The sequence below is a fragment of the Sinohyriopsis cumingii genome, chromosome 15, assembly GCF_028554795.1.
Source record: "Sinohyriopsis cumingii isolate HCF-2022 chromosome 15, ASM2855479v2, whole genome shotgun sequence".
Lineage (NCBI taxonomy): Eukaryota > Metazoa > Mollusca > Bivalvia > Unionida > Unionidae > Sinohyriopsis > Sinohyriopsis cumingii.
The window spans coordinates 107,349,895-107,374,035 of NC_142975.1; the positions used below are offsets into that span (position 1 = coordinate 107,349,895).

A 24,141-nucleotide genomic window follows, 5' to 3' on the forward strand; every position below is an offset into this window, starting at 1 on the left:
TGGATTTGGTCTACTTAAAATTGAAATTTAGAGTCATGTTGTGAATGAATGTGCATGTAATTTCTTTCTATGTTGATCCAACTCAGTTCTGCTTTTCTGATTATGAGGGACTGGACTATCTGGTTGATTCAGTGCAGAATGGGGAATGGATTTCAGCTGGAAATGTAGCTACTAAAAATGCCAGTACAGTTTCAATTTATTTTAGGTTTTGCAGGACATGTTGGTCAGATTTGAAAAATAATTAAGAATGTACATTTTGAAGAAATTCAAGATGCATAAATATAAATATATCTTATCACCATTCTTATTACCAGCTAAAGAAAAAATGTTTATGCCCTGTCACTTGCATGCTCACTGTTAGAGGGACCCCAGCTATGACCTGTGTCACACAGTGTGTGTTCTATCACTAGCCTAACATTGTATCAAATAGTTGCATGGGGATATTTGAAAAGCAGCTGTTGTGTGACACTCCATTTACCAGTGGAAAACATACTTTTTCATCTTCTTGGATTATTGGATCTAAGGCTCTTAGTCTCCTACCCAAATCTTCAGTTGCATTATTTTCATGAATCTAATATTTTTGTGGACTTGTAAATGGGTATATCTCTTATTTGCGATAGACCTTGGCCTCAGTATGCTTTTATATTCTTGTTGCATGGGGAAAATTGAAAAGCAGCTGTTGTGTCTGTCTAGTATTTTGATGAACTTGTAAAATGGTATATCTCTGATAAATCTCTTGGCTTTAAATATGCTTTTCTTGAAATTTACAGTGCACACATAGTCTTAACCATTCTATTTGTGTAAAGATATGAATATTCTCCTAAATAACAGTTTCAATGACCAGAATGGCATTTTAAATTAGTGCATGTTGTTGACATTGCAAATATCACGTTCATAAATTTGCTTTTCTGATAGTTTAATTTCTAACTCAGTGAATTCATCCAAGTCGTTAACTTTATCATCTATACTTTCAAACAGCTGCTTTAGTTCATTCACAAACAAATCTAATCAACCAAAACCTAAAGCATATTCTTCTATGTGAGCATATGTAGTTTGTTTACAAAGTAGTTACTAATACACTATACTGTCTTTAGGCATACCTGTCATGCATGTTCATCCAATAAGAATGAGCTCAGTATTGTAAAAAACTGCATGATACTGACAATGCAAAGTAAACAAAGACAAAAATGAACATATAATAATAGTTATATCTATACCTATAATACTGTAATGTTATCTGGAGAAACACTTCTAACAAGAATATTTGCAAATTATTCCACTTGCAAAAAAGACCTTGCAGACTTATCATAGATAATGCTGAAATGCAATAAATTACATGAAAATGTTCAGCAAGTGAATAAATAATGTTTTGAAATGCCAGACTTATGCTCAGAGTTTAAAACAAATATGGCCTAATTATATCTCAATGAACTATTTAATGCTAGAAAATGAGGCAACACTCCCAATTTAAGATCAACTTTAGCTAACTCCCCTTGCCATCCAAAACCCAAGAATAGAACAATTGTGTTAGCCATAGTGGAAGTCAGATTGGAACCATATTTGCAACCAACCAGACATACCAAGAATTCTTTCAGTGGAAACACCATACTGATATTATTCATTCGTAAGCACACTGATAACAAGATTTTCTATTGTTGACTATCTTATATCATAACCAACATCGAGAGACATATCTATCATTATGGTATCTGAAAAGCGCTTTGCTGCTTTGAACAGATGCATGATGTAATGGAGGTCTAACATGAAGATATAATGCAGGGTCTGAAAATTTTATTTAAATAATAATAATAATAATAATAATAAAAATAATAATGATGACTTTGTATATATATCGCCTAATCTTTAGAAGCTCTAAGTGCTTTACAACATTAGACAACATGTATAACATAAAAAACATATATAATGATATGATTACAAAAAAAACACCATAAAATTAAAAAACATAGAAAACATCAAATTATCTGACCTGCAAGACATGTACAAAATTTCCTACCTGTCCAGAATAACCTCTTACTTGACAGAAATATAAGCAGACAATGTTAATGACTCATAAAATATCATTCATAACATTGTTTTGCTTGTGACCTTTATGTCACCAGTTTTTAGAAATTACAAGAGGAGTCAAGTCTCCTACCCATCATACATTTTTATATTGCTCATTTTTCAAAACATCTGGCTGGTCATAGGGGTGCCACCGATGATTTTGCCACAATCTCTCTCTATCTGGCCATGTTATCCATTGCTTTTTGGGACTTGCAGGTCAGGTTTCATAATTTGCATTTGATCTTGACAAACTTGAGAAAGTATGTAATATTACTTTTAGTCCCACAATTGGACAAAATCTTAACAATTATCCAATTTAAGTTCTTGTATCTCCAAGACTATAAGACATACACTGATGTTTCTTTGATCAAAATGTAGATATTTTATAAGACTATACAAAGAAAAGAAAACATATGTAAAACCAAATGCAACAAAGTTATGAATGAGCAAAATTGAAATTAATTAGTGGCAGGAAGTTTTGAATCAGTAACTGAGATTTTGTAATACATTCTAATGAGGATAAGATGCTAAGTTTTAAGTTTTTTTAAATAAAAACTTATCAAAACTATATGTCAAATATATAAACTGAAACAAAGAGAGGGACCTTTTACTAATCAGCTAGTGAGAAAACATTCAAATCTGATGCATGGTCGATTGAGTAAATTCTGTATGAGAAACTTAGGCCGTATAGGGTGCCATCTTGTCAATGCTAACTTGATGCTAAATTTGCATATGTATCTGGTTTACAACTAGATAGGGATTCCACATGATGTAACAGAAAAATCTGAAACTAAACAGTCATAAACTGTTATAAAGAAGAAGAAAAATGAGCTTTAACACAATATAAAAATATTTACTCAAATGTGAAAAAATCGCTTCCAAATTTCAATTATGTATTTTTAATTGCTTACTTTTTCATTTTTATTTTAACCTCTTAAATAAATGTTATACCAAGATATATGTTGCTCATTCTTCTTTAAAACAAGACTACAAATAGCTATTTGGTTAACACTACACCATAGCCCCATGCATTTGTGTGATGCAATATAAGCATGTTGAATGATCTGTGTGCCAGGTAGCCAAAAATTATTAATAGGTGGTCTTTTTAAACCCTGTTTTAAGGGTTTAAATTCTTTAAAAGCATAAGAAAACATTATATATATTAAAAAAGACAAAATTATGTTCTTTTTTACAGGAGATATATTTGATTAAAAATAATAACAGTAATTCGAAACAGAGCAAATTTTAGCTGTATCTGTCACTTAGCCAGATTCTGAAGGGCTGCAAAGGAGGCATTTTGAATACCTACAGAAATGCGCATTATATGTACATGAGGTCACAATAACCTTAGAATGTAATCTTAGCCATGTTATGCAAACCATAGTATTGGAAAGCTTACCTTTACACTCAGCTTCTGTACACAAGCTCCCACTGTAGCAATTAGTTACTGGATTTCCGACAGCACAGCAATTGTATTTTGTAATTGCTAAAGGGCATCTTACCACAGCAATCTGCAAGAAGGAGAGAAGACCAAAAATATTATTAAAACCTTGGAATACAATTATTTCAGTCAGAATAGTATCAAATTACCTGCAACTATCTGTCTATCTGTTAGTGCTCAGGCCACATGGAGTCCATCAACAAGATTAACATGACTCACAGTACTAATTCAACTATGTATGTATGTATGTATGTATGTATGTATGTATGTATGCATGCATGTTTATGTTTGTATGTTTGTGTGTATGTATGTATGTATGTATGTATGCATGCATGTTTATGTATGTATGTATGTATGTATGCATGTATGTATGTATGTATGTACAATTCCATGACAGCATCATTCTGCTAGCACAAATGTAAAAAAAAAACAACTAAAAACCAAACAAGATCTAACTTGTTGGTCTCTTCAACAGGAAGGGAGGAACAGTAACTATAATCGAACAAACAATTCTTTTTTTAAAATGTACCCATATAAATGAGTTAGCTGAAATTTCAAAGAATTCAGATTACCTTTGATGCACCAATTGTTATAAAGACATACTAAGCAAATGGAAAAAATTTCAGTCTAAATCATGCAATACAATTATTTGATGTTGCCACCACAATAAGAAACAGGCATTTGTTTGGTTCAACAAAGCGTTTGTTTTCTTCATTTTTAAAGAAGATGCCAGTCATTCTATTTCAGTGTTCTTAAGCTATGAAGTGAGTAATTTTATTGCTTTTGTTGTTTAAAGTACCAATCATTTGACAGATGTGGCCCTTACAAAATGGATGGTAAAACTAGAATTAAGGATATCTTTAACGATGGTCATGAATAACTCTTAGATATATTTCTAAGAACTGTTTGTGATTTTTGATTGTTGGACAAAACAATAAACTGTTTTTGCCAGATAATTAAATAGTCAAACTTCTTGTCCAGAATACACAGTACATACTGGTGTAATCCATTTCAGTGGACTGTGGATGGAACTGAATCATACGAGAAGCAGGAGAGGAAGCAGAATTTTATTTTGATTGGTTGTGTTGAAAAAAGGTGGTTCAGAGTAATTCAAAAGATTAATATTCTTGCTTTTTACTGAACAGTGTATGGTTTTCCTTGTCTTTTTCCTATGATTTACCCAAGAAGGAGGCTGGAATAATAATTCCAATACAATGGTTTTCCATTCAACAATTGTATATCGTTTTGTATGGAACACCATGGAAAACTTACATCTGGTTAGCAGGAGTAGCAACAACAAATGTTTTAGTGGAAGACAAACACCTAATGGGAATCACTTAAACTCTTCTAGTATTTGACCAGTAAAACATAAAGGGCATTTCAAAAGATTCCTTCTTGGGGATGATGTTCTACTGGCTGAAAAGGATTTCCAGGATTCCAAGAAAAGATTATTTCTTCTCTTTGACTGTAACTGATGAAACCAATGCCAATTTTATTAAGAAATATCAAGATTTTTAAGATGGTCACTTTTGCCATCATATCAGTCTTAAGATTGGTACCATTTTCATTTTAAAACAAAAATAACATCAATGCAAAGAGTTTTTATGGGCTGCTGAGTCTTTGAGATATATTCTGAAAATATGGCTTTCATTGTGATGTTAGTTGACATGTCAGCACTGTTATTTAGGTTGTAAAACCTCGATGCCCAAAACAAACATTGTAGGACTAAGAATGCTAATGTTACAAATTGTGTAAGAAATACCTCTCTGTTATTCTTTTAGACATGGGAATTCCTGTATATACCCCTTCTGAAAGCATCTCATATGATTTTTCCATTTTATGTTATTTTATAACACATTATAGATGTAGAATATAAAACACTGTACTAGTATCTTTTATGCAACCGAGTATCCACATCCCTGCTGAGGCAAGGAAGTGGAATGCAAACATACTATTGTACCTGTCCCATTTTTGTGATGATGAAAAATCATGAGATGTTATACTCCAAGTGAGAGTGTACATTATAAACAACTCATTTCTAAATAGGTAGGCTAGCAGTTCTGATCGTGCTTGGTTTTACTTATTATATATACAGCTGTGTTAACTTTAAAATCTATTATTTAAATATTCATGCAGCACAAAGTAGGTTATAATTCTTATGTATCAATAAAAGTTGCTAGTACCATTCCTGTCCAAATGCAAGTGTTAGCCAACATTTGAAACTCCCCAACCAGCTTATGCCCTTACTTATGATGTTGTCAATGTTTATAGATCCCACTGATTGCATATTTGGTAAGGTTTTCTTTAAGCCAAATTTTCTCTCAATTCATTTCAAATATGCTGTACCAGTACAAAATGAAAAAAGAATGTGAAAATATTGGTAAATGCCTACTTGTGGCAAAACCACAAGAATTATCAATTTAGAGAAGTCTTGTCAAGTGGAATTAGTGTTTAATATTTATCTTTTAATCTGGTTTAAGCATAATCATCATAAATTTGATATGATTTCTTCCATTTAAACATGAAACACGCTAACTGGCTATTATCGTGATGGCCACAAATGATTCCATAAGATTCTAATTAAATATCAGATGTTTTGAATTGTGTCTGGCAGACGTAGGTGCTGCTTCATTACCAAAATAATGGCAATCACAATCTTTGTTTTATTACATTAAGTATGATCTTTCATATCAACTTAAACAAAGATTTAAGCACAACATAATATAGTAGTGAAGTGTTTGAAAAAAGTGATTTAATACAGGGATTGTAAGAAATATAGGATACATGAGTAAATGCACTTATTCTCTTCTCTCACTCACTCTATATCGTTCTCTCTCAAAAATGCCACTTTTCATTATTACTAATATTCTATAACATCAACTCATAACAAAAATAACAGCAACACTTAATTAAAATATATAAACAATATTTGGCTCTCTCTGTGGGGGCTACTCATGGGTTAGAATCTGAATGTAATGACTAATTGTCAATCAGTGCTTAGAAGGCTGATCCCAGCATTACAGTGTATACTGGGATAATCCCAGCTTAAGTAGAATTGGTGCTAGGCTGATCCCAGCTCCAGTAAAATATGTGCTAGGCTGATCCCAGCTCCAGTAAAATATGTGGCAGGCTGATCCCAGCATTCAAGTGTACTCTGGGCTGATCCCAGCTTAAGTAAACTTATGATGTGTTAGACTGATCCAAGAATGCTAATGTATTACGGGCTGATCCCATCTTAACTAAATATATGCTAGCCTGGCTGATTGTTTATGAGTGTCCAATTGGGGGAAACATGCCAGGTTGAGGGCTGAAGCCATCTCAACTACAATTGGTGCTAGGCTGATCCCAGCTCAGTGTGAAAGACTAATTTCCAATCTGTGCTAGGCTGATCCAAGCATGACAGCGTATTCTGGGTTGAGGGCTGAAGCCAGCTCAACTAGAATTGGTGCCATGCTGATCCCAGCTCAATGTGAAAGACTGATTCCCAATCGGTACTAGGCTGATCCCAGCATTAGTGTATTCTGGGTTGAGGGCTGAAGCCAGCTCAACTAGAATTGGTGTTAGGCTGATCCTAGTTCTAATTGAAAGATTAATTCCTAATCAGTGCTAGGTTGATCCCAGCATTACAGTGTATTCTCGGCTGACGGCTGAAGCCAGCTCAACTAGAATAGGTGCTAGTCTGATCCCAGCTCAATGTGAAAAACTGATTTTCAATCAGTGCTATACTGATCCCAGCATTACAGTGTATTCCAAGCTCAAGTACACTTTGTGCTAGGTTCATCCCAGTATTCAAGTATATTCATGGCTGATCCCATCTTTAAGTAAATCAATGGTAGGCTGATCATTTACATTGTTAGTATAGCATATGAGTGTCCAAATGGGGAAAATATTATATCCCATGGCAGCCCCATGTGCATGAATAGCATAAGGACACAACCCCACAATGTATGTATCCATTAATTGGTGGTGATGGGTGGGGGTGGCAGGCCAGTGCAATTCCCAAAGAAAAGTTTGATTCAGAGACTCTAAATCCATTGTATGTACCTTGAAAAGCCAGTGATGTGAAACCGTACATTCATTGTCTGTACCTTTGAAAAACCAGAGAGCTGACTATCATCTGGTACTATATATAATGCAATGTTACATAAGATTATCTAATGTAGTTGGCTCTTTGGATTCAGCTGGCAAAAGCCCCATGAAGACAGCAAGCAAGAGGCTAATAACAAACTCTTGCATAACTCCCTGTCAGCCTCTCAATTTCAAGGTACATGTACAACACCTCTATCCCAGTGTTAGCCACTGACTATGCCTTATAATCTGACATTACATCATCTTACCACGCCACCATTTCCTCCCTTAATGTCATTATCTTACCACACCACCAATTCCCCCCTTAATGTCATTATCTTACCACACCACCATTTCCTCCCTTAATGTCATTATCTTATCACACCACCAATTCCCCCCTTAATGTCATTATCTTACCACACCACCATTTCCCCCCTTAATGTCATTATCTTACCATACCACCAATACCTCCCTTAATGTCATTATCTTACCACACCACCAATACCTCCCTTAATGTCATTATCTTACCACACCACCAATACCTCCCTTAATGTCATTATCTTACCACACCACCAATTCCTCCCTTAATGTCATTATCTTACCACACCACCAATTCCCTCCTTAATAATGTCATTATCTTACCACACCACCATTTCCTCCCTTAATGTCATTATCTTACCACACCACCAATAGCTCCCTTAATGTCATTATCTTACCATACCACCAATAGCTCACTTAATGTCATTATCTTACCACACCACCATTTCCTCCCTTAATGTCATTATCTTACCACACCACCAATTCCCCCCTTAATAATGCCATTATCTTACCACACCACCAATACCTCCCTTAATGTCATTATCTTACCACACCACCAATACCTCCCTTAATGTCATTATCTTACCACACCACCAATACCTCCCTTAATGTCATTATCTTACCACACCACCAATTCCTCCCTTAATGTCATTATCTTACCACACCACCAATTCCCCCCTTAATAATGTCATTATCTTACCACACCACCAATACCTCCCTTAACGTCATTATCTTACCACACCACCAATACCTCCCTTAATGTCATTATCTGAGAAATCCCATTATACAACCAGCAACATGTACGTAAAAAAAACTTGAAATCATCAAGTTGTGCATAAACTAAAATTTAATAAATTATCATCTAATAGACTAAGTTCAAATCCTATGTGCATAAATGTTTGTAGTCACTTTCAAGTGTAAAAGCATTTCAACTGTTCACTGAACACTGTTTTAAATATTATTATAGAAGTACATGTAACATCATTAAATCAAAATATGTTGTTTTTGTTGTAGGGTTTAACGCCATTTTTCAGCACACGATAGGCTATACATGGCGGCCAGTATTAATGGTGGAGGAAGAACCCGGAAAACCCCGGAAAGAACCACCGACCCACGAGAAGCTACTGGCAAGCTTTCTCACATGCCCACATTGGCTGAATCTTAGACTCGAACCGCCGCAGACAGAGGTGAGATGGCAGTGATCCGTAACGGAGAGCGCTTTAGACCACTCGGCCACTCGGGGCCCCAAATCAAAACATACATCAGTAGTTTATCCTAATCATACATGTCATGGATACTAAGTAAGTGAATTATGCAAACAACGTATGAAAAGCTTAATATCATAGATAGGGTTTTAATGCAAAATCAAAAATCTGTAGCAAATCTAAAATTCAGTAATCAAAAGGATGAGCGGAATTAGGAAACACATATAAAGTTGATTTTCACAATAGGCCTAAACAGAAACAGGCATGGACTGATAATGTTTATAACAATTCCTTTAGATAAGGTCGATATACAATGTCAGCAACTATTGTCACTGATTCTGATTTTAAAGCAGACAAATTGGATGGCATTTGCAATTCATGCACCAACAAGGGATAAATAAAAAGAAGTCATCAAAATCTGGGGCGGCATTTAATTCTTCCATCAAACCATAAGAGTTACATGTGTTATGTTTATTTGATTTAATTTATATTCATTTTAATTTAATTGTTTGTTTGTTAGTTTAATTTTTTAAAATTCCATTACATGCTTTTGTAATGTAATTTTATTACTGGATTTGACCTTTTTCAGAAATTTATTTTCCGAAAATTCAGTTCAGTTTGACTTGACTGTTTTTTGTAAACACTGATAATAGAGAATTTGTATCTAATGCTGACCTAGTTTCTGACCTTCATTCAGAATCAGTAAGTTTTGAAGTAAACACCTCTTTTAATATGTTTTATTCTTTCTCAGAGTAAAACTCATTGGATTTAGTCAAGGACATACTGGGACATATGTTAGACATGTAAAAGGCTTCAATATTTTTCTAGAGGGGTGATCATGTGACCCTCATACGGGAATCTGTTTTTTGTCTTAAATTAGAGTATAACTGTTTTCTATAGAGAATTTTGGACGTCGGCTTTAAACCATTCACACTTCAAAGTACTTTTTGTGACCAGTTTGAATTGAATTTTTAATTTTGCTTCTGATTATTTGGATTACAGGACATTATTTTTCCCTGGAAATCATTGTGCTTTAAATTAATTATTGGACAACGATATTTATCAAAATTTACAAAGAATTTAAACACTGGAATATTAATTTCTGTGATTCAAAACAAATAACTGTTGTCACATCAGTATGATACTGACCACATCATACATCATCGCCTTCAATTTTTATTTTATCGAGATTCAACTCAGTTTCATTAGGACTTTTTTTACTAGGACTTCTACTTTTAATTATTGGATTAGTCTTGGATTTTGTTTGGAATTGATTCATCAAACCGTATGTTCTTTTTCTCATTTTTGCATTGTTTTCCAGGGAAATAACATATTTGTTAAATTTTACAAAGTTTGTTGTCTTCGCTATTTTCTTGTTGCATTTTCTCAGCGCCTAAACGTAGCACATGCCTGCAAGTGATAGGTAGGAAATCAAGTTTACATTTGTGGTGAAGTTGATCTCTGTACAAATGTAATCAAATGATGCCAGGCAAAGGGGGAGATGATGATAATGTCATTTTGTGTAATTTTAGCAGGGACACATATACTGAGAAAAAGCTAGATTTCATCAAAGGGAATTATAGTGTGAGAACAAATTAAAATATACAAGTCTGAATGGACAGGATAAACACAGTAGTACCAGTATCACGGCAGGTCTTACAAGACAAAGTTAGAGACATACAAGATGGGGATTTAATAGAAGAGATAGAAACCTAATATATATAACAAAGTTACAGATATTATGAGAGTGGATAACAATGTCAAGAAACCATGTAGCGAAACTGTAGCATATAACTTAGGGAAAGGAACATAACTTTAGCATTATGGAGAATTAGAACTCTAGTTTGCCAAAATGACTCAGTGTTTTAAATGTTATAAAATAGAGGTTCCTTCAACCCAAAGTCAGAAGAAAAGAACCGTCCAGGCAGAAGTGGTAGAGAACCCAGCAGGTCAGACAACAAGACCTAATGGGTCAGACATTGTGTACAATAGTCTAGTGATTAATCATTGCAAAAACTGCCTGTCTACTGATTGCATCATTGTTTTGCCAACTTTAGAAACTAACACAGCAATGTCAGTGTTACCTCTATTTTGAGCAGTATTAATGCTGAAATATACTCCAACTTTTACACTTCTTCAGGCATTTGTTTTCTAATTCAGTTACATAGCTAAGAGGACGGAAAAAGAAGACCCTATTTTCCAATGTTTCTTTAATACATGCTGTTGCTCAATTAAATCATAAAGGTTAAAACCAAAATACTTACAGAGCCATCACTCCATCTTGCTTGAATGCTGTCTTTTCCAGGGCATGTAGCTGGGATTTTGCAAGTAATGCTGTTTATATAAGGTTCTGTTATTGGTATGCAAGAATTATTTGGAATTTCTGGAAAGAAAAAACTCAACAGATGAAATAACAATTTACAGCAGTAGGTTTTTGATATTAAGTTTGAGAATATATTGTTACCTCTAAAAAGAATATTAATAGGTATTTGCACCCCTGAAAAAAATGCTCTATATTTTCACCCTATGGTGTCTACATAATGGAATGCAGTGTCTCATGCAAAAACATAATCATGAAGACACAGCTGTATATTAAGTTACAAACTGTATAGTGGTATTCAATGAAAGCTACAGCTGAGAACTGGAATAAATGTAAAATATGTAAATCTTAATAATGAACTTTAACATTATTGAGGCTGATATCAATGTTGCTGAAGTGATACCTATTTTTTTCCCTTGTAAATGATATGGGAGACCCATGAGATAGACTTGGTCATTTGATGAGTCAGCAACTTGGTCCAGTGAAAACAAGTCAGTGCTTAATACTTTTGTTGAGTGTCAAGATTTCATGAATACAGTATGTTTTGACAGCACCTTGATTAAAATTTGCAGTTAGCATTTGGGAGAACTTCTAATGTTTTCAAGACTTTTTCTGTCCATCTCTGTACCTTACCGCATCGATTTATTGTAAAGTTTTGAACAATGACAGATTCTGGGCAAAACAATACTATCAATAAGATGAATGTATTATTGCAAGAAATATTATAAGATAGAGCCAAGCCGTGTTTAACTGATATTAGGCTAAACATTTCTCAATTTCTTTTGCAAAGAAATGCAATGATTCCCAAGGGGGAATAACAGTGCTAAATAATAGCTGTACATGGGCATCATAATTAGAGAGTAACCCGAATATACGTATACATGAGCTGCACCATTACAGACAGCAATAAGCTTGTCACAAGACTGCAAATGTGTCCCTGAATGTTCGCAAGGGGCTGTGAGAGAAAACATGACACTTGCATAATAATGAAGGCACCAAGATGCATATTTTCTCAAATGACAAGCAGTCCACAATAAAGTGATGTGGGACCATCAGCTTGAATTGCTGACACACTTGTCAGCTACTTAGTAAAGTTACATTTGAGAAGCTTAAAAAGCCCAACAAACCAATCAGATGTGTCAGGATTAGACACCCCAGCATGGAAATAAGCCCAGAGTGAAATGGCTCAGCTTACCAGTGACATTAGTGAGGAAGACGTAGTTGGTTTTGATCACGGTTTTCAAGATTTGGTGACAAATTTAAGTTTGGAAACTGAAGGCAATGACATCATCAAAGGGCTTCAGAATGTTATGCGGTAAATAAATGTTGTTGGCAACCAATTCAGGCCAGATTGGCCAATGATATGAATTGAAGTTTCAAGGCCCAGGTTCCTCAAATGAAATAAAAGGACTTGAATGAACGAAAGTCCACATAAAATTGACAAATTTAGGTGCGTCTAAGGCTAATCCTGACGTGGGCAAATATAAACAAACCTTCCAAATTAACAGATGCAAAGCTAAAACAAAATTCAAGGAACTGTTGCAAAAGCTTGTGTTTCCTTTCTTAGGCTAATGGATGACTTGCTAACCAACAAGCTAGACTGGACACCTACAAATGTAACTAAGCTGCTTGCGGAGGCTTGAAATGTGCTTTGAATGTTATCCTCTGGAACTGATCAAGCCTGATCTTCATTATAGTTGACAGATTTTATGTGCAACCCCAAATAAGGTTAGTGACCTTCGGTTTGGAGATAATCTGTCCACAAAATTCACCAATATTGCAGATGCTCATCAGATGGGGAATAAAGTGTCTGGTAAGTTTTCTTTTCCAAATATAGGAAGAACCTCAGGTTATAAAGGTGCTCAAACAGGACACATATCTTTTTTTACTCAAGCTTTGAGCCAGGTCTCAGTGATATCAATGGCAACTATATCAGCGGTGCCAGAAAACCTTAAAAAGAGAATTTTGTACAACCCAGTCAATATCTATGAACTGAGGCAATGTACATTCTTCCACAAGAACTGTAAGTAGCAGTTCCCCTATTCATTAAAGTATTTGTCTGACATGTTCATTAGAGAAAAGCATGACGGGAACATCCAGATTATACTCAATTTGCATGCTTTCAATGTACATGTCATACATCATCATTCCAAACTGGAGGCATTCAAAACAGCATCAGCCATTGCTCGCAAAGATTTTTATTTTGCTTCTACCGACATGAAAAAATGCACATTACTCTATTCCTGTTGATTTTTCCTTCCGCAAATATGTATGGTTTTGATGGAAAGGAAAATTGTATCAATATGTATGCTTTTGAATGAACTGGCATCGACACCACGAGTACACACCAAAATCATGAAGTATGTTTTTTCATTCTTTCATACAATGGTTTATCTCAATATTGTTTATTTGGACAACTGACTACTTTAAGGTTATATATACTTGAAATATCAAAATAATTTCACACAAATGAATTTTTGGATGATTTAGGATTTACAATACACATGAAATAAATGTGTTTTTTTATCTCATAAGGTTTGTGAGAGTTGTCATGAATTCTGTAAATATGACTGTTCATTTGACGGAGGGATAGACATATGCATTGAGTTTTGTGAATCTGTGTTGAAACAGAATCATCTATTTGTCAACTAGCATGATTAATAAGGACAATTTGTACTAGTGCACCTGCCTTCCAATATGCCCCTCTCTACTAGATACATCTGGAACAGGAAAAATACAGGTTACACAAAGTGATAGTTTACTTGTAGGATTGGGAGATGTAAATTAGACTGACAATGTTAAAAATGTTGGTTCCTGGAGTAGTAACGAAACAAAATAGTCACATCAATGCATTAGAATAATAGACATGTTCCCTTACAATGAAGTCTCTTTGTGGAACAACTATAGCTGTTACACAACATGATATGTATGAATAATTATGTAGATGTTACTTATATCATTACAATGCAAGGTAGAAAGAGAGTAATACATCAAATGGCTTGTGATATTGGATATTTTATTTTGGTGTATGGAAAGATGTATTTGGTTATTTGGTTGAGTGCTTGCCATCTTCCTGGGAATAATAATACAGAAGCAGATTACCTACAGGTATTTAGGAATTTCATTGATAATGCAGATTGGCTGTTCAAGCTGTAAATTCATGCAATGTTTGGACATGTTTGATACTGACAGGTTTGAATCATCAAATTCACCAATATGTATCATATATCCAACGATCCAAACGCGTTGGCAATTGATGCTTTCTTATACTTGGTCCGACCTAATTTTATATCCCCCCCCCAATTTCAGTAAGATAATTGATGTCAGTGCCAAAATGATTCCTGATATTTTATATTTACACATGTTTATGTGTTTGCAGATGCCTGTACCTGTGTTCGATGCTCGATACTTTGATTTTTAAAATCACTTAATATTTTTAGTGCCAAGCCAGATTCTTCACACCATGTTGTATATACTGTATATATTGTACATAACAGATATAAGGCCTTAAGGTAGATTAGTTCTGTAACTACCTGAGTTACCTTCTGTAAATAAAGTTTGTATTATTATTATTATTATTATCATTATTATTACTATTATTGCATGATTGTAGACAAAATGGTCTGACTTCCCTGCCTCTTTCAACAAACTGCTTATTGCAAATGCTCAATGCATGGAGAGAATCTACTAGGAAACATTACCAGACACACATCCAGAAATGGGAGTGAATTTCATAGGGAAACATATTGATCCCCTTGGTCCACCTGTACATACTGTCTTAGCTTTCTTAACAGAGCTTTGTGATGCAGGTCTAGGCTCCATTAATAGTCAGATTTGCTTCATATTCAATAGTAAAACTGTTGTAATGTAGGTAATGATGTTTATAAATAGATTTTGTGAAGACATTTTCTATTTAGGCCAGGTTTCCCAACATACAGCATAATCTGGGATGTGAGAACTATACTTCAGTATTCTGAACCATTGTTTCCCTTGTTAGCATTACTTAGCAGCCAGAGATGGCAAACATTGCATAATACACATGTTGATGATGCATCCTAGAATTAGAGACCTTTTGAAACAAAGTAATCCTGGCAAACATCTATCACAAACTCCTCTATTAAAAATGAGAAAAAACAACTCCATGTAGCTGAAACTTTAAAAGGGTACATCAACATAACTAGTTCCATACGTGAAACTGAAACAAACTGTATTGATAAGTACATGAGCTCTGTTTAGAGCTGTTGCAAAAAGTAATACAACCAGATGAGTTAAGACTAGTATTAAACAAGAAGGAACTGATATGTTCATTCTGTAACAAGAAAGTTTTTAGCTGTCATTGATCTAAGGTTTGGGGTATTGGTTTCTCTGCATTTAAAATTATTTCTCAAGTGATTGGAGCGGACTTAACAGAAATTGTATACATCATTTTGGCTTTCTGTAGGAGAAGTCGGTCTTGAATAATATTCCCAGGTTGCTAATCATTTACTCGTAAGAAAAATGGCATAGTGGTCACTAAATCCAAACTTAGTAACATTAGTTTTAAAAACATTTTCTGGAGTGTTAGTATAGATATAACCAATATGGGTTTTTGACTTTACTGATGTCCTAGTGGGTTCCGTAAATGGAGCCAAACGATTTCATAAAAACAGTCAAGTTTTGATGCATCTGTTCTTTTAGCAAATCATTGTTACTATCATCAAAATATAATATTTCTGCTCATCCTTTAGTATTTTTCTAAATCTAATTCAAAATATGTATTGCAATTTAAATGGGGTGTATGTGGCTTGTATATAAATCCAAAGTGAAAGGGTTTAGAATTTCGATGAGACAAAACATACTTGAATTCATTCAGTTCCTGATCTTCATGTCATTTGATTATGTTATATATATTTGATTTAATTTATATTTGATTTAATTTAATTGTTTGTTTGTTAGTTTTAAAAAAAAGATTTTTTAAAATTCCATTACATGCTATAGTAATGCAATTTTATTTACTGGAAATTTATATTTTCCAGAAATTAGTTTGACCTGATTGTTTTTTTTTCGTAAACATTTAATATTAGAACTTTGTATCTTAATGCTGACCTGGTTCCTGACCTTGATTCGGAATCAGTAACCAACTTCTTTCTTATTTTCTTTATTGATTTTTAGTGTGAAATTTATGGTGAAATAAGGTTGTATTGGGTGTACGTCACTTTAGAGATGTATATAGCCTCTGTTTAAAAAATCTGGTTTTACTGGAATTGCGCAGTAGTCTGATTTAGTAGTTGTGTTTTGAGAAATAATCTCATCATGTTTTTAAACATTTAGCTGTCATGGCGTTCATTTTGTTGTGAACAGTTTGAGTTGAAATTCTATTTTATGAAATTATTATTTCTTTTCGCTGGGAATATTTAAGTGCTCATATATCATTCTTGGACAAATACATTTTTTAAAATTTTATTCAGAATTAATGACGAATATTATTTACAGTGGTTCACCAAAGAAATGTAGACACATCAGTACTGGCTACAGTACACGTCCTCGCCTTCCATTTTGGATTTTGGCAGGAATCAAACTTAAATTAAGAGAGCTAATTTAAAGTGATAAATGGATCAGGTTATAATCCTAATATTCATGAATAATAATGCACACAAGATAATCAGTTATTTACATCTTGAGCCAAGAAGTGCAGCTAAGTTTCTTGGTGTAATGATATCGAACATTCAAACATGGTGACCCAAAAATATATGAAGTGGTGCTTTCAAGCATGTCTGAGATGTATGGAGCTCTGCAATACTGTAACAAAATCAGCCACCGTACACACTTAGGAAGTAAATAAATGAAATCATACTAGACGTTAAGAGACTGTTGAAAAATATGCATGCACATCCCCTTGAATTAAGCCAATGTGGGAAGCTATTCCATTTTGAATTATTGCAGACAATTTTATCAAAAATAATTGAAGTAGCTTTCCCCAGTGGCAAAAATGATTAAACTCTTCTCTAAGGACATGAGATACATAATTTGGCTTTGGGATGATCTGGCATGCAAGGATAAAATATTTGATCTATTTTGAGTGGCATTGGAAACATAGAACTTAATAAATCCTTGTCAATTGTGATATTAAGCCTACAAGTAGAATACAAATAATGATACATTTGCCTGAGTACTGCTGATACTGATAATTACAGATACTGACCTATCTCCAAAAGTACATTTTCCAATAATGTAACCTCGTGTATGTACTTGTGTCTACACGCATGTTTGCAAAATAGATCAATAATAGTGGGTTTTTTTATTATTTACTGATTTGTGCTGAAGTTTTCTATGCCATCTGACTATCCTCTTGCATGGGCGCCTGTTGGCAATGTTCATCGTTTACAAACACATGTATGTGCATAGGGTGGCATGTATTTGTACATGATGTGAGGATGACAAAATCGTTTCAGTTAGAAGTCCTTAACTCAGACAAGAAACAAAACTCTACAACCACAAATATCTATGTCCTTGTGAAAATCTGAGTTTTGAAAATTGTAATTTTTGTTGACTGAATGAGGTGGCAACCAAGATTTGGATATGCCAGTATTAATATATTAACCAACTGTAGAGTTACATGACTTCCATACACCCTGGTAATTTTCAAGTTTTAATTAGTTTAATACATTTTTGTCTTTTTTCTGCCAGTGATCTACCTTATGTGGAAGCTGAAAATTCTTGTTTTTCCCCCCAACTCCAAACAATGTGTGCAGAAATATCAGCTGATAACAAACCTATCCTTGTCTCCTATTTTCCACCATTTTCCAATAGCATGGTAACCTTGTTCAGCTAAACTAAAATTTAGTAATGGTTTTATTGATATTGTACAATTGTGATCTGCGTTATTAAGACAATAATCAATGACTGAAGTGTAATATACCTAGCAAGATTGCGCAGTGACAGTGTGAAATGTGATAATAACATCATAATTGATCCAAATAAAAAGGAATGAATGAAAATGAAAGAAATGTAAAACCAAAGTTCTATACAATATCAACAAATTGCAATAATCAATAAAATTATTGTGTCATTTACTTAATGAAGGAATAGATTAGGGTCAGTCAGATGGATAAACACAATGAGTGCTTGTGCATAAATTGGATTTTTAACAATGTTTCAGTCATATCGCTATGTTTGATGTGTGGCAGTCTATAGTGATGTCTAGCACTGACGCATGCATGCTGCATCATGTCCCACCCAGTCACATTATCCTGACACCAGACAAACACAATGACAATCAAATTTTGTTACTTGTGAGTGATGCACAATGGATACTCGAATATGACTACATTCCAAACAACGTCTACTCAGTAGTCAAGGTTACATACATAAACCGTCTGGAAAGACTGTTCTTCTGACAAATGGTAAAAAACAATCATAAAAAAAAACAAACTGAAATATCCTTTTTTACTGGGATGTGAACAGACAAAAAACAGTATTTGGATAATGACACAAATCATACATACCATTAATAATCACTGTTGTTGTTGCTGTCAGAACATTCAAAGTTGCATCATCTATAATTATAAACAAATAGCTTCCACTGTCTGAACTGTTAACGTGAGACAGAGTTATCGCTTTCGTACCAGACAGAGTTAATCTGCTACTATATGGTGGTTCCACAGTCAAGAATCCTGTACTGTCCAATGCGGCAATTTTATTTGCAGTGGAATTTAAATACCATGCTCTTTCCAAAAACAATTCACTACCAAGGTTGAAGGTTATGGTAAGGTTTGTTGATCCACATTGTTTTATAGTAGCATTACCTGATTGCTGTCCTGCAAATTAAAAAAAATAAAGATTAATGTGATCTTTTACTCTTTAAGTTGTTGTTCTTGTAGGGTTTAATGCCATTTTTCAGCACACGATATATGGCAGCCAGTATTAATGGTGGAGGAAGAACCCGGGAATACCCCAGAAAGAACCACCGACCCACGAGAAGCTACTGGCAAGCTTTCTCACATAGCCACATTGGCTGAATCCGATACTGTTTAAGTAAATTTGGTTGTTCCATTTCTACCCTTTCAAGCATATTTATTACTATGTGTGTTTGCTACTGGCTTTTGTTTTAGCTCATTACTGCACCATGTCCCAATTTCACTCAACCATGGCACCATGGTCACATTTGCACATGGCAGAACCGTTAAGAATTTGTAATTTTTCATGTAGCATATCATTATTTTAGTCTTAAGTTTTGATATGGTCTTCCTAACATGTTATTTGTTTCTTTGTTTTAATTGAGACACTTTGTGAGTGGATGTATTCACATCAAATGGGCTGTGGTTTGTGTCACAAAAAAGCAAAAAGCTATACAATTATGATGGGTAATGTACTGCTTTTAAAAATGACCTGCATATTGCAGAATACGTATCTAGCCCAAATTTGCTAAAACAAAAAAATAGATTATGGCATTTAGTGTTAAGGTACATAAACATAAATCATTGTTCTGTACTATACTGTACCTGATATCTGTGAAAACAAGACAAAAAGGCTTGCCAAGTATAATTCTCTGATAGCTGCCATTTTGAGTCTGGTCTGAAATGAAGGAAAAAATATGAAGTCAACTTTGTAACCAATGATCCTTAATTCTTTGTTACTAAAACTGAACTACATAAAATGATGGAATCCATTGCAAATATCATACCGACTTTTTCACTTTTTACAAACTCTTTTACCCATCATTGCCCTCAAGACTTTTTATAACTTGAAACTTACTAAAATACACATTCTTCTCACAATGAGTAGTAGGCAAATGCACAAATGAAAATCGAACATCTCTGCTAGTAATTCATTACTTGTGCTTCACGGAACAATGTTTCTGTGTTTTCACTCTTTATTTGGGAATTACAATAAATACAAAGTGGATTGACCACAATACACTTATGATGGTCTTGGTGCAAATGAGTGCTGTCAGATGAAACACAATGCTGTAATAAATTAGAATGCGACCTTTGTTGTACTATTGTCAACATATGCTGAGTTACATTCAACTCAACAGGCATAAATTGAATTCTGAATTTACTGAAGACCCTGCATATATAAGTCCATTATTGTCCCACAAACCAATGATCATGGCTTGAGGATACTTGCAGCTTTTTGAAGTAAGTTTAGCATGGCTTAGTCCCTTTCAATGGCATCCTTTCTAAACGAGATCGATTGTTTATACAGTGGATTCAAATATGGAAGATTATATTTGAAATGTATGATACAAGGATAAAAGATGATTCCAATTCATGCAATAATTATAAATGTGGAATGTTACTGTTTGTATTAAATTAAACTATTTAAAGGGTTTGTCCGCTAACTAACTTTCCAGAGAACCTACTACATGTATTAGTATATAAAACAATTAAATTAATTTCTTCATTTCACTGGCACACAAACAACATCTGCTTCCATTTATTACAGTATGAGAACCTGTCATCCCTAAAAAACAGGTGATTGATAACATTTTATTGTGCTTCATGCCACTATACAGGGGATTCCCTGCTCTGCTTCTAATAACATGGCCTGTGGCAAGCGCCCATGTGCTTTTTTGTCAGTGGGAAATTAAATACAGAATATAAAATGTAAAGATTTTGTTGTCAACTAAATTATACAGATTGAAAATTATTATATTTATAATGGAAAAAAATTAAACCCATTTTAAAAAGCAATGGATGCATATCAACATAGTTAGTACTTTATTTGTATTCTCCCACCAGTGAAATTGGTTCTCGGGCTGTAAAATTAGTGGCCTCTTATGTTAGGTTCTTTGGCTCAAATAAACAGTAACATGAGAAAGAGTGAAAATAACAAGCTTTGAAACATTTAACAAATAATTTATTTCCCTTGAAAAACTCTGTAAAAATGATAAAAATAACATATGGTTTTAAGAATCAAATCCAAACATAATTCAAGAATAATCCATGAATTAAATTGTAATTTAATCCTAATAATGAAATGTTCTAATGAATTCAATTTGAGTCCCAACGAAGAATCCAAGAAGGAAGGCGGTGACGTATACTGTATCATTTGTGGTGTTGTAAGGTCTACAATTCTGTGTTATTCACAAACAATAATCCAGTGTTTGAATTAATGAAATGTCTTTGTTCTACAATTTTGTGTGAGCACTCAAATATTTCCAGGAAAAAAAAATAATTCTTTTGAATACAAATAATTTGAATCAACATTAAAATAACTTCAAATATATTTACAAACAAATCTTATTATTGTATTATGCACTAATAACTAAAAATAACATTTTTGTTTGAAACATTACAAAATGTATGTCTTTCACTAGTAAATGGAAATTAAATAAAGAAATAATCAAATGGGTTTAAGTATGGTTGAGAACAAGTATGCAATAATTAAACAGTTCAGATAAGCACTCAGTTTGAACATGATGAATGGATTACTCTTTAAGGAAGAAAACAGTTTTTTCCTTTATTTTCTTTATTGTTATGATGGCTAAATTCCTGTAAACAAATGAAAATCTCTAAATATGCTTTCTGATTAACTTAGACTTTAAAACATGTAGAACATCTCACTATACGATTTCTCACTAAATGACACAATAATTCCAAGTTGCTAAGCAAAATTTCTCACATAAGGCTTAATCGAAATTGCCACCCTTGTCATATCATTTAAAGTGTTTGAAGGACTCACTGTACTAATTCAGCTCCCACTGTAAACCTATGAAAATATCACAGCATTAAAAATTCAACAGCCTTAAGTTACTGAATGCTCATAATCAAACCCATATTTATTAATACAGCCACATTATACATGCAAGCTTTTGTGTCAGGAAAACCATATGAACTGTTGCATTTTCTGAATCTCATGCTTTTGATGTGTGTTTTAATTACACACCATAAAGTCAGGTGCTAATTTCAGTGACGAGTTTTAATTCCACAATGGGTTGATATTCCACGAATAAAACAGTGTCTCTATTGGTTTAAGCTACAACTAAGGAAAATCTCTCAAAAGATTTATTCCACTACAATTTTACTTTCATTATCAACCAATTATGGCAAGTCAAAACCATAGTAACTCTATGTACACCCTCTAATTTAGGGTTCTGTCTACACATCACCACTTGTAAGGCATGGCTGTTTATACCAGTTCCAGTATTTATAGAGATACATTTCAATGATGATTATTTCATTTAATTTTGGTAATATTACAGGTAATACTATAATATACATGCTCAGAGACATGCATATGGCAAAAGCAATGCTGATGTATGCAAATATGTTTGGTTAAACAAATGCTATGTTCAAGTATAAACCTGATGACATGTTGTAATATAATGTCATTATGGAAGTGCTGTATGTTGCACAACATTTGTAATACCCTTCAATGGTAATGTTTTGACTCGACATCCTCTTGTCCTGACCATACGAAGTACCCAACTGCCAGTGTAATACTCAACATTTTAATTTTCCAGGTAATGACAATACTTTCGTTAAATGGTATTTACGTTTAGAATAAATGCAGCTTAACGACCACGCTGACATAACTTTCAATACACATAAATGTTTATTTGCACAGCTGCAGTGTACTAAATGTTACAATGAATACCAATAAGATTACTTGTATGTCACCCACTCTGCCTCACCATTTCGATCATAATTAGTATGATATTGCATGCAACTGAGGCTAGCCTAGGAAAATGTAGTTTTACAAAGAGAAGAAAAATAAAGATGTTGATAATTCAATTTTGTTGGGAACAGTTACGAAATTTCATTCTTCAACAGGTAATGATAACAAAATCAAAACTATCATATTTCAGAGTATCAATCACTAAGTAAAGTGGCAACACGCCCATCTATCACTCAGACAGACATCTTGGAAACGCTTAATTACGCGTATTTGGATGCACATTTTTGTATCTGGGACGCAGAAAATCACACACGCAGGAGTCTTCCGTACGCACTTTTTTGTTGCCAACAGGAAAGTTTTAAAGGACAATAAATATGTTATAATCACTAAGAAAAATGAAACAATAATTGTATGTAAGTGTCGTTGGCTTGCGTTGATGAAGGTGCATGTGAGCAGCAGGGAGGGCGAACAGACCAAAACAGTTTTACAAGTAACCCCTTCCAGGAAACTATTCCTCGATAGAGGGCTTATTTCGACGAAATAAACCCTTCTATTCAGAATACAGGACAAAAAAAAAATGTCCCAAAAAATTCGGAGAGTCTCTCCTCGAGAAATTTTTCGAATTTCCCCAGGGATGCAATGCATTTCCGCTGGCAACTTGGTTTACTTCAATAAATCTGAAACAGTTTCCGTGGCGGGGTCGTCATTGAAAAATCCATGGGTCGGGTCCAGCCCCCCCCCCCCCCTGCTGCTCTACGAAATGAGTTTCCAAGGAAAAACATTTTTATGTTAACCATACAATGTATCAAGTCCGATACGGTATCGTGTCCGCGGGTCGTGTAAATTTATTGTCACAAATCCATGCGGGTTTCTTTGAGCGCGACTAAAGAAATTCTTAAACTTATTAATATCCATATCGCCGCTACACCAGGTTTGATGAATATTTCTCAGCGTATGAACATCAACTCCATTAAACACAGCAAGAAGATTACAGTTATCCCTGATTACTTTTGGTATTTGTGTGTAACGTTGAGTAACATAAATGACATCGGTGTTTTTATGACGACCCCGGGAAAATATTCTTGCAGGATTTTTTTGCTTGTCCAGCATCACATCATCATACA

General features: G+C 34.0%; 1 protein-coding gene across 1 annotated transcript in view; it reads right to left on the minus strand.

Moving 5' to 3' along the window:
- The window catches only part of LOC149782436 (cell adhesion molecule CEACAM5-like), a 133,328-nt gene that overhangs the window by 63,143 nt on the left and 46,044 nt on the right, over positions 1-24,141 (minus strand). Inside the window, exons 2-5 of the mRNA XM_089935139.1 lie at positions 19,897-19,969; positions 19,021-19,212; positions 11,361-11,479; positions 3,464-3,575 (exon numbers count right to left, since the gene is read on the minus strand). Of these exons, the coding sequence (XP_089791265.1) occupies positions 3,464-3,575; positions 11,361-11,479; positions 19,021-19,212; positions 19,897-19,957 (484 nt within the window). The 5' untranslated portion in view covers positions 19,958-19,969. The remainder of the gene's footprint in view (positions 1-3,463; positions 3,576-11,360; positions 11,480-19,020; positions 19,213-19,896; positions 19,970-24,141) is intronic.